Genomic DNA, 12,019 nt, shown 5'->3' on the forward strand with positions numbered 1-12,019 from the left:
TCCAGTATTCTTGCCTGGGAAATTCCATGGACAGAGAAGCCTGGCAGGGTGTGGTCCAAGGGGTCCCAAAGAGTCAGACATGACTGAGTGACTAACATTTAACTTGCATAGAATTCTAGATTGACAGTTATTTTCTTCAAGTACATTTTGGGTGTTACCAGTTTTCATTATTGGCAGTTTCAACTATTGCTTTTTTAGCTGCAGTCTGTCTTTTTTCCTGTGACTGTTTAAATATACAAATATATTAGCTATACCTTTGTTTTAGGTTATTTTATAATTATATAAATAGGGCAGCTCCAGTATGGTGACCCTGTTAACTATTATGTATTTTGGTTTTCTTTCAAGTTAAAGGTACATTGCCTGTCTATCTTTCATTTCTTTCATTTTCTCATTTTAATTGCACATTTATGTTTAATTTTTTAAGCTTCTCTAATATCTTTATCTCATTTCCATTACTATATTGTTCATGTTTTCTTTCTTACTTTGATCTTCATTTCTGTTATGTATTCTTCTTTTCCTTCCTTTTTTCCTTCAACTCTGACATTCATGTTTTATTTACCTTTGTTCTCATACCTTATCTTTTCCATATCTCTGTTTTCTGTTTGTATCTCTAATTGTGCTAATATTGTATAAGAGAGTTTCTTACTTTTTTATATTCATGGAAAAGTATTTGGCCATTTTCATCTATTACATGACTACATTTTGATGTTGAATCAGATTTTTTGGCCACTTCAAAATTTTTTCTTCCTTTTCCTTTTTATATCTTCATAAAAATCTTGAATTGCTTGTTTTTGACGTTTAGTAATCTTTGAAAGAAATAAATTTTTCCTGTTTTAAATAGGCTCTTAGGACTGTGTTCTAGAACAGAAAGATTTTTTCTTATGGTATTGCTTTTCTCTTGGGACATTGTTTCTTCTCAACAGTACTCCTAATGCAAAATCTCTCTCTCTTTTTTTTTCCACTAGACTGCTTCCTGAAACATGGCTTGTTTCCCCAACTCCTGTTCGTTCATGTCTTTTTTTTTTTAATTAGTTTTTATTAGTGTATAGTTCAGAGAAGGTAATGGCACCCCACTCCAGTACTCTTGCCTGGAAAATCCCATGGATTTCACTTTCACTTTTCACTTTCATGCATTGGAATAGGAAATGGCAACCCGCTCCAGTGTTCTTGCCTGGAGAATCCCAGGGACGGTGGAGCCTGATGGGCTGCTGTCTGTGGGGTCGCATAGAGTCAGACACGACTGAAGCGACTTAGCAGCAGCAGCAGCAGTGTATAGTTGCTTTACAATGTTGCGCTAGTTTCTGCTGTACAGCAGATTGAATCAGCTATTTGTGTGTGTTATTTGCTCAGTCATGTTCAACTCTTTGCCATCCCATGGACTGTAGCCCGCCAGGCTTCTCTGTCCTTGAAATTCTCCAGGTTAAGAATACTGGAGTGGGTATCTGTTCCCTTCTCCAGAGGATCTTCCTGACCCAGGGGTTGAACCTGAGTCTCCTGCATCGCTAGCATATTCTTTACCATCTGAACCATCAGGGCCTTTGTACTTATGTTTGTGCTCTATTTGCCTTCCCTGATTACTTTACCTTTTTATCACTGTTCGCTTCCAACTCATTCTTCAAACTAGCTCTTTCAAGCTAGTTTTTCAGAATTATTCCTGCACTTCAGTTGCTCCTCCATCTCTTAATTACTGTTTGCCTTTATGCCATGTTTCTTATTTTGTGTATAAAAAATTATTAGTTTTCTGCCATATATAGTTCCAAATATTGCATCATTTTTTATATTATTATATAATTATTATATCAATATCATTATTATATCAAAGGCAAATATGCCATCTACTGTAATAAATACTGTGGTGTTGTTTAGTCGCTCAGTCGTGTCCAACTCTGGGCAACCCTATGGATTGCAGCACCCCCGGCTTCCCTGTCCTTCACCATCTCCTGGAGCCTGCTCAAACTCATGTCCATTAAGTTGGTGATGACATCCAACCATCTCGTCCTTTGTCGTCCCCTTCTCCTCCCGCCTTCTGTCTTTACCAGCATCAGGATGTTTTCTAATGAGTGGGCTGTTTACATCAGGTGGCCAAAGTATTGGAGCTTCAGCTTCAACCTCAGTCTTTCCAATGAATATTCAGGGTTGATTTCCTTTATGATTGACTGATCTCCTTCCAGTCTAAGGGACTTCTAGAGTCTTCTCCAAACCATGGTTCAAAAGCATCAATTCTTCAGCACTCAGCCTTCTTTATGGTCCAGCTCTCACATCCATCCATGACTACTGGAAAAAACATAGCTTTGAATATACAGATCTTTGTTGACAAATTGATGTCTCTTCTTTTTAATACATAATAAATACTATATATGAATTAATTTTTTTAATTCTCATACCTACTTTCTAGGCAAGTATTGTTATTTCAATTTAATAGATGCTATTGATTAAGTAATTTGCCTAAAACAGTGTACTTAGTAAGTGGCAGAATTAAATTTTAAGTCTGTTCACTTTACCACTGTGCTTTGCCATCCAAGTAAATATTTACTGGTTTAGTTTCCCCAGTATTTATTGTTGTAATGTAAATTTTTATAAGTCATGTATTTCTCTTATCAGAATTTGATCAAACTGCCGAAATGCATAGTTTTTTTTAAAAATCTGTTTTACCCATCCATTGTTATTCTTGAACTATCAAAAACTTTTTTATGCTGTACTTATAAGTGAATTTTTAATCTTTTAAAAAAATTTCTGTGTTGGTAAAAAATCAGTTTGATAAAAGTTTAAACGTACGGCAAAACCAATACAATATTTTAAAATAATTAACCTCCAATTAAAATAAATAAATTTATATTTTAAAAAAAAGTTTGAATGTAGGCCCTATGACTGTATTCAGTACTTTTTGTTTTAACCTTGGATGAGGTTTGACCATAGTGTTTTCCTTTTGATTAAAATTTCCTTCCTAAGTGTTTTTTTTTTAAACCATGTCCTTTTAAAAAGAGTATTCATTCTTAGAGACAGAATCAGCTTGTGCCTGGTTGAGACTTTATGAAATGTGTTTATTATAGTCGTAATCATAGAGAAAAAATGGGATGATATTGGGCTGGGAGACTTTCAATAGTTTGAGAATTGTTAGCAACTAGATCTTAGTGTGATTTCTCCAAAGTCATATTTTCAGTTCTTTTGGATAGTTCATTCTTGGCAGACCCTTCTGATTTCCTGCTTTAGATTTTTGTCAAAAATAGACATATAAGAATATTAGCAACTGCCTGACTTGTTAAAATATGAAAATAATCTTTTAAGCTTAAGTAGTTCTTAGACATTTAAATGCTGTACTTTTTTTTGTTTGTTTTGGGGACTTTTAAAATAGTATAACAGTTGTTTTCATAGTTTTGTAGATGAGAATGTCATTGTTTCAGTAGAAAGCTCAGTTGTTTGTGTTCAATCATTTAGAATATATACAAGTAAATATACCAGACAAAAGGTTTATTAACTAAGCAAGACCTTTCTAGAATTAGAAATTTGGGAAACATGGGGAAATTATTTGGGCAGCAGAGGTGTAAACTTTTCATTTGTTATTAGATCTTGAAAGGAGTTCTTTAACATTAAAACAAGGAACTGAAAGCAATATATTTTGAAAAAATCTTTATCCTGCCTTTTTGTTTTTTTCTATTTTTTAATGCGGGATCTTAGTTCCCTGAACAGGGATCAGATGTATGCCTCCCATAGTGGAAGAGTGATATCTTAATCACTGGACAGCCAGGAAGTCCCATCTTTATCCTGCTTTAATAATGTTTGTAGCATTTTTATTGATCACCTCAAGTATTTCAAGCTTATGACCGTTTAATTTCAAAAATTTTAATATATTCTATTAAAAAATAAAGTCTCTTTAGCATGTCTCCTATGGGTTTGAAATGACTGTTCACCAAGAAAACAGTGTATTAAACTTTATATTACTGTTCTTCTTTTTGAGGACATGAAAGAAGATTCTTAAGCATGTTATTTCATTGAAAATAGCTACTAAATACAATTTGCTTCAGATCTGATCTGGACTATTTAATGATAACCCAGTTTCTCTGGCAGTAGGCAATAATATGTATTCTAATAAATGAGGGTAATCTTTAATTTATCATGTTTCTCTGCAAAATTTAACATTTTAAGTAATTTTAAAATTTTGAGTCATGAGATAGTTTAATATTAAAAAATGAAAGTACAAGAATTTAGAGTTGAGTGTGGAGAGGTATGAGAGAGCTGGAATTATGTTTCTAGCTTTTATGTCTTATGGTAAGCCATGATTTCTCCAAAAGAGGTGTTGTGGTTGAGTTTGGTTTGGTTTTAGTTTTAGTTTTTGGTAGAACAGTTAGCTTATCAACTAGCCACATTTGTCTTCTGAAACAACTTCCAACTGACATGAATAGTTCAGATAAGAAAGTGATCTGGAGTAGTGGCAAACCAGTGGTGCAGAGAGAAAATGAAACATAAGTAAACTTGAGCTTCAGTGTCCAATAGGTCTTTTATTTAAGAGTGAGATTACATTTTTTTCCTTTAAATTGTAATTAATGTGACATAATTGAACGATTCTAAAAGGCTAACAGAGTTTTGCCAAGAGAATGCACTGGTCATAGCAAACACTCTCGTCCATCAACACAAGAGAGGACTCTACACATGGACATCACCAGATGGTCAACACCGAAATCAGATTGATTATATTCTTTGCAGCCAAAGATGGAGAAGCTCTATACAGTCAGCAAAAACAAGACCGGGAGCTGACTGTGGCTCAGATCATGAACTCCTTATTGCCAAATTCAGACTTAAATTGAAGAAAGCAGGGAAAACCACTAGACCATTCAGGTATGACCTAAATCAAATCCCTTGTGATTATACAGTAGAAGTGAGAAATAGATTAAGGGCCTAGATCTGATAGATAGAGTGCCTGATGAACTGTGGACGGAAGTTCATGACATTGTACAGGAGACAGGGATCAAGACCATCCCCATGGAAAAGAAATGCAAAAAAGCAAAATGGCTGTCTGGGGAGGCCTTACAAATAGCTGTGAAAAGAAGAGAAATGAAAAGCAAAGGAGAAAAGGAAAGATATAAGCATCTGAATGCAGAGTTCCAAAGAATAGCAAGAAGAGATAAGAAAGCCTTCTACAGTGATCAGTGCAAAGAAATAGAGGAAAACAACAGAAAGGGAAAGACTAGAGATCTCTTCAAGAAAATTAGAGATACCAAGGGAACATTTCATGCAAAGATGGGCTCGATAAAGGACAGAAATGGTATGGACCTAACAGAAGCAGAAGATATTAAGAAGAGGTGGCAACAATACACAGAAGAACTGTACAAAAAAGATCTTCATGACCCAGATAATCACGATGGTGTGATCATTCACCTAGAGCCAGACATCCTGGAATGGGAAGTCAAGTGGGCCTTAGAAAGCATCACTACCAACAAAGCTAGTGGAGGTGATGGAATTCCAGTTGAGCTATTTCAAATCCTGAAAGATGATGCTGTGAAAGTGCTTCACTCAATATGCCAGCAAATTTGGAAAACTCAGCAGTGGCCAAAGGACTTGAAAAGGTCGGTTTTCATTCCAATCCCAAAGAAAGGCAATGCCAAAGAATGCTCAAACTACCGCACAATTGCACTCATCTCACATGCTAGTAAAGTAATGCTCAAAATTCTCCAAGCCAGGCTTCAACAGTGTGTGAACTGTGAACTTCCAGATGTTCAAGCTGGTTTTAGAAAAGGCAGACGAACCAGAGATGAAATTGCCAACATCTGCTGGATCATGGGAAAAGCAAGAGAGTTCCAGAAAACCATCTATTTCTGCTTTATTGACTATGCCAAAGCCTTTGACTGTGTGGATCACAATAAACTGTGGAAAATTCTGAAAGAGACGGGAATACCAGACCACCTGACCTGCCTCTTGAGAAACCTATATGCGGGTCAGGAAGCAGCAGTTAGAACTGGACATGGAACAACAGACTGGTTCCAAATAGGAAAAAGAGTACGTCAAGGCTGTATATTGTCACCCTGCTTATTTAACTTCTGTACAGAGTACATCATGAGAATTGCTGGGCTGGAAGAAGCACAAGCTGGAATCAAGATTGCAGGGAGGAATATCAATAACCTCAGATACACAGATGACACCACCCTTATGGCAGAAAGTGCAGAGCAACTAAAAAGCCTCTTGATGAAAGTGAAAGTGGAGAGTGAAAAAGTTGGCTTAAAGCTCAACATTCAGAAAACTAAGATCATGGCATCCGGTCCCATCCCCATCACTTCATGGGAAATAGATGGGGAAACAGTTGAAACAGTGTCAGAGTTTTTTTGAGGGGATCTCCAAAATCACTGCAGATGGTGATTGCAGCCATGAAATTAAAAGACTCTTACTCCTCGGAAGGAAAGTTATGACCAACCTAGATAGCATATTCAAAAGCAGAGACATTACTTTGCCAACAAAGGTCCATCTAGTCAAGGTTATGGTTTTTCCAGTAGTCATGTATGGATGTGAGAGTTGGACTGTGAAGAAAGCTGAGCACTGAAGAATTGATGCTTTTGAACTGTGGTGTTGGAGAAGACTCTTAAGGGTCCCTTGGACTGCAAGGAGATCCAACCAATCCATTCTAGAGGAGATCAGTCCTGGGTGTTCTTTGGAAGGAATGATGCTAAAGCTGAAACTCCAGTACTTTGGCCACCTCATGCGAAGAGTTGACTCATTGGAAAAGACTCTGATGCTGGGAGGGATTGGGGGCAGGAGGAGAAGGGGACGACAGAGGATGAGATGGCTGGATGGCATCACCAACTCGATGGACGTGAGTTTGAGTGAACTCCAGGAGTTGGTGATGGACAGGGAGGCCTGGCGTGCTGCGATTCATGGGGTCGCAAAGAGTCGGACACGACTGAGCAACTGAACTGAACTGAACTGATCCTTCTTTTATTAGAACATTTAGTATTGCAGTAGAATAATCTGGTGTGGTGAGTTTTGTTGCCCAGACTCTTGCTTTTTTTCAAGTGTTATTGAATAGGTATATTGTTATGTATTTTACTACAGTGTTTAATCTGATAGTGTAATATAAAAACTATTATTTGTGTTAGTTATATGTGTGTGTTTATTTTTAGTTACATGCTCTCTATAAAGAGTTGAAAATACTTTAGACTTTGGAATTGGACTTTTTACCTTTTTGTTTAGATTCTTTGGGCTTACTAATTTCTCTGAACCTGGTTTTCTAAACTTTGCAATAATTAGTAATAACCATTGTATAGATTTATTTTCAGAGAAGGCAATGGCACCCCACTCTAGTACTCTTGCCTGGAAAATCCCATGGACGGAGGAGCCTGGTAGGCTGCAGTCCATGGGGTCGCTGAGAGTTGGACACGACTGAGTGACTTCACTTTCACGCATTGGAGAAGGAAATGGCAACCCACTCCAGTGTTCTTGCCTGGAGAATCCCAGGGACGGGGAGCCTGGTGGGCTGCCGTCTATGGAGTTGCACAGAGTTGGACATGACTGAAGTGACGCAGCAGATTTATTTTAAAGAGTAAATGAGTTAACCTTTCTGGTGTCTTGCACACAGTAAGTATGCAATAAAAGTCAACTCTTCTTTGGTAAGATCTTTTTAAAGAGTTGCTTCCAGGTTTGATAATTCTATATTGAAGTAACTTCAAGTTTTCTGATAGTCTCTAAGAATGAATAAGAGATACTAAGGAGAACTGTGTGACCTTTAGACTACTGAAGAGAAAAGGGATTTATTTCAGATAGAGGAAGGCAAATTAAAAAGTTCCCCAAACAATGTTTTTTTAAATATTTGCTTGACTGCTTTGCAAGATGGCATGACTTGTCAGGGAGCCATCATGTACTAGAAATTGACTTCATTGGAAGTAGGAGTTTTATGAACAGTTTGTTGAAATGTAAGGAACTTAGTAACAATAAGATGACTCAAAGGAAATGTCAGCCATGTGGCTAGGAAAGTCCCTCCACCTCTTGCTCTTTTTTCCATTCTAAGCATTTATTATATACTGAGCATCTCTAATGTTATACTGTTAACTGTCATTATTCAAAAGAAGGTTAACTGTATCTAGAGTAAAATCATCATCATGTCTAATTTTAAGTTTGGAGTACTTAATATTTAAATTTTGGAAATAAGTTCATCTGCATGCCTGAATATAAATCCTTTGGGCATACTTAGGTCTCTTTGTCCTTGTTAAAACAAGCTGATGTCAATGTACAAAGCACTGCTTGTAGAAACTGAATATGTCTAGTGAGCCTTGAAGAAGAGACATTTCAGGGGTAAGGAAAGTAAATGTGAAAATGGTTTATATTGGTAATACAGTATGTTGCAAAATTCTCCCCAAGTTTTGAGAAAAAATCCACGTATCTAGTTGTTTTGTGGCTTTTCTTCTGATAGTAATCGCGCTCAATGCAAAAAAAAAAAAAAAAGCAGGGGGGAAACAAATAAATACAAAGGCAAAAACCAAAATCAAAATTATCCTACTCCTGCCAATCAAAGAACGCCACTTTTACGTTTTTGATGTACGTCACTGTGTGTTTTCCTGTGTGTGTGTGGTATTTACAAATTGATTTTACAAAAATTACGTAAGAATTGTTTTGGGAATTGCTTTTTTTATTTTGAAAAATTCCTGACAATATTCTTATAAGACAGTTGTGTTTGATAGAAGAGAAATTGTGAAGCCCTTGCTGGATAAAGTATTTGTAAGCTTTTCAGGTTAGTTAAGAGTGAGAATAGAAGGATTGGTTGAAGAAACAGAATTTTACCTCCAGTGTTCAGAATGACTTTAAAGATCAGGAAGTCCTTCATCTGATTAAAACCGTTCCTATGATCACTACCTTAGGAGCTCTTAGAAGAATTTCCCCCAGTGGATTGTGATTTCTTTTTCAGAATAGTCACAGAAGACTTTTAGGAGAAAGAGGAGATGGTGACTTTTCTAAGGTGAAGATAAGGTGGAATCAGCCAGACACACACAGTTGGAGTAAATAAATGTATTGGTTCTAACAGTGATGAATCCTAGAATGGCAGAATTTGGAAGGAACCTCAGGCTCTGTCCAACTCTTAAACATCAGTTTTACAGATGAGGAACTTCCTTGACTTATCAAAAGTCCTGTAACAAATTACTGTTGGAGACTTAGTAATATGACAATTGCGTGCTATGTCGCTTCAGTCTTGTGTGACACTTTGCAGCCCTGTGGACTGTAGCTTGCCAGTCTCCTCTGTCCATGGGATTCTCCAGGCAGGAATACTAGAGTGGGTTGCTATGCCCTCCTTCAGGGGTCTTCCCGACCCAGGGATCGAACCTGCATCTCTTATGTCGCCTGTGTTGGCTTGGGCTTCATTGGTGGCTCAGATGGTAAAGAATCTGCCTGCAATGCAGGAGACCTGGGTTCGATCCCTCGGTGGGGAAGATCCCCTGGATAAGGGAACAGCAACCCATTCCAGTATTCATACCTGGAGAATTCCATGGACAGAGGAGCCTGGTGGACTACAGCCCATGGGGTCACAAAGAGTTGGACATGACTGAGTGACTAACACACACAAAAATAGAAAATTTATTACTTTTCTAATTGTCTCTATTGTTGCTTTGTGTTTTTCTGCCGTTTTCTTATCTCCCTCAGTTTTCTCTCTATCTCTGTATAGTTCCATCTTTTACTTATTCCTCTCTCACCTCTTCAGTTAGCCATTATGTAGAATATTTTAAAATCATTATTCATCTTAAATAATTTTATCTTGCCCTGTTTATGGTTTGCAAGACAAACCGTAAACAGGATCATTTAACTTTTATGTGCCTTTCACAAAATGAACTAAAATGTACTGTTTTATTCTTGAATTTGTAATTATTATATTTATTATCATCTTATCATTATTGTTAGTAGGAGCACCACAACATTTTGTCTGGAATACAAAAGATTTCCCACTTTTGTAATAGGAAAATACTATTGGCCAGAATAGACTGGATGGGGCAAGAATTGTCATGAAAACCTATGGGAGTAGATAATATTGATAGAAACACTCAATAAAACATGCTGGAAATCTATTTGTTCCCCTTACTTTAACATTTAAAATATAAATGCTAATTTATGAGTGCTTATTTAAGAAGGAGAAAGCTTACTTTTTGCAATAATTTTTTAAAGTCCACAAGCAAAGAAAAAGAAACTAGTTGAGTTTATGAGATAGAGCTTTTCTTCTCAAAGCCCTGTGAGAGGACTTGAAAGCTGAAGGGTGTGGTAGCAATTGAGCTTCATAATTGCCCAGAAAAGAAAGAGATTAGGGAGGTTCTGTAAATTACACAGTCTTTGGCAAGTATACAAGTCAGAAAGAACAGACAGTTTTCTTTATAAGTTCTTTGCAAAAGTATTTGCTTTCAGTGGCTAAATGAAGCAAAAGGAAATCCTTTATTCAGATTGAAATCAGAGTCAAATGACAGAATTTACAGGAAAGGTTAACTCTGTAAATTATAATCTGTTTGAGCTCATGTAAAAGAAAACCCTAGTTTGAAAAGTAAGGGAATGTTGTTTTATCATATAACAAGTCCAGAGGTAAGGTAGATTTCATGGTTAGTGGATTCAGTGATCGAGTTTCTCTCTCTTTCTCTGTCCTGTCATCATTACAGAGTTGATTTCATTCTTGAATGTAGCAGTTATGTACATTTGCATGTTGATATAAACATTTCCAGGGGGACAAAAGTAGATTTTTCCTTCCTTCTCTGTATATTCATTTAAAAGTAAGAAAATATTTCCCTAAAGCAACCCACCCCACCCCACCCTCCAGGAGATCCTCATGATTCAGTAGCCAGGGATTGCTTTCATACCATTCTTAAGCTAATCTTTGTTGAAGGGCACAGGATTAGGACTTGATAATAATTTGGAGTAGAATGGATGTATGTGGGGAGTTCAGTCTCCATCATAGTACCTAGTGTAGACCATCATAGTACCAAGTATAACTAGCTACTATACTGTAACAACTCCTGTTAAGAATGAGATTTAGAATTTATTAAAGGAAGAAAGTAAAGCATAGTGAAACATGAGTCCCCGCCCAACTACTTAAGAGCTCTGTTATTTGGATTAAATTCATTCATTACTCTTGAGTACGCATTTCCACATTTATAAAATGAAGATGATAATGCGTAATTCATAAAGTTGATTTTAGAATTAAATCAGATAAGATAGCACAGTTTCTAATGTTTAGTATTCAATAAATATACTATTACAGTTACTGGTTCTTTTATCTCTATACAATTTTATACTTAAACTGTAAAAGTGGTATTTTCACTTTAAAGGACTAGTTTTGTTTTTTCCCGAAGATACAAAAGCCTAGTCCAAAGTTGCTGGATCTCCCATTTCCTTTTCTAGATTTTGGGATAATAGTACAAAAATGGGGAGAACTTAGTAAGTTTAGTATGAGCTGCCACTGAAAAAATTTGTGTACATGGTCGTGTCAACTTATATTTTGCTATTTATATTTGAGGTAGCATAAAAGCTAAAGTGACATTTTATAAAAATGTGCTGTTGTTTTAGTGTCATATTAGTGATTTTCTTTAATGTAGGCTTCCACATTTTGGTCTTTTTTGCTATAATAAAAAGTGTAAGCTATTGAGATGTAATTCTTTCTCCTTTAATGCTTGCAGATGGCTTGTTCAATCAGTATATCAGTCAGCAGGAATATAAGCCACGATGGAGTCAGATCATTCCCAAAAGCACCAAAGGTGAGTCTGACCTTCTAGGTTGTGGGTGCTTTGCTTTAATGTTCCAGTTCATTTGTGCTCAAGTTTCACTGTACCCTACTAATGAAAATCAGGTGCTTAAAAACAGACAAAGGCTCCTCAGCAAGGTGGCAGAGGTATTTTATTACCTTAAGTTTTTCTCTTAAATCTTTTCGTTTTATGGCTATAACAGAAGGTTGGGAATTATTTACACAGAATAGCAGCACAAACTGCTTTTATATAGAGACTCTGTAAAATTATAGGTTATGGTATTATAATGCCAAACGTGTGTCCCTAGAAAACCTTAAATTCTGCAAAAT

General features: G+C 36.4%; 1 protein-coding gene across 8 annotated transcripts in view; it reads left to right on the top strand.

Moving 5' to 3' along the window:
• The window catches only part of MKLN1 (muskelin 1), a 392,081-nt gene that overhangs the window by 274,915 nt on the left and 105,147 nt on the right, over positions 1–12,019 (top strand). For all 8 annotated transcript variants that reach the window (XM_061415397.1, XM_061415396.1, XM_061415398.1 and 5 more), the window contains one exon: positions 11,625–11,702. In XM_061415397.1, the coding sequence (XP_061271381.1) occupies positions 11,625–11,702 (78 nt within the window). The remainder of the gene's footprint in view (positions 1–11,624; positions 11,703–12,019) is intronic.

The sequence above is a fragment of the Bos javanicus genome, chromosome 4 (genome assembly GCF_032452875.1).
Source record: "Bos javanicus breed banteng chromosome 4, ARS-OSU_banteng_1.0, whole genome shotgun sequence".
Taxonomy (NCBI): domain Eukaryota; kingdom Metazoa; phylum Chordata; class Mammalia; order Artiodactyla; family Bovidae; genus Bos; species Bos javanicus.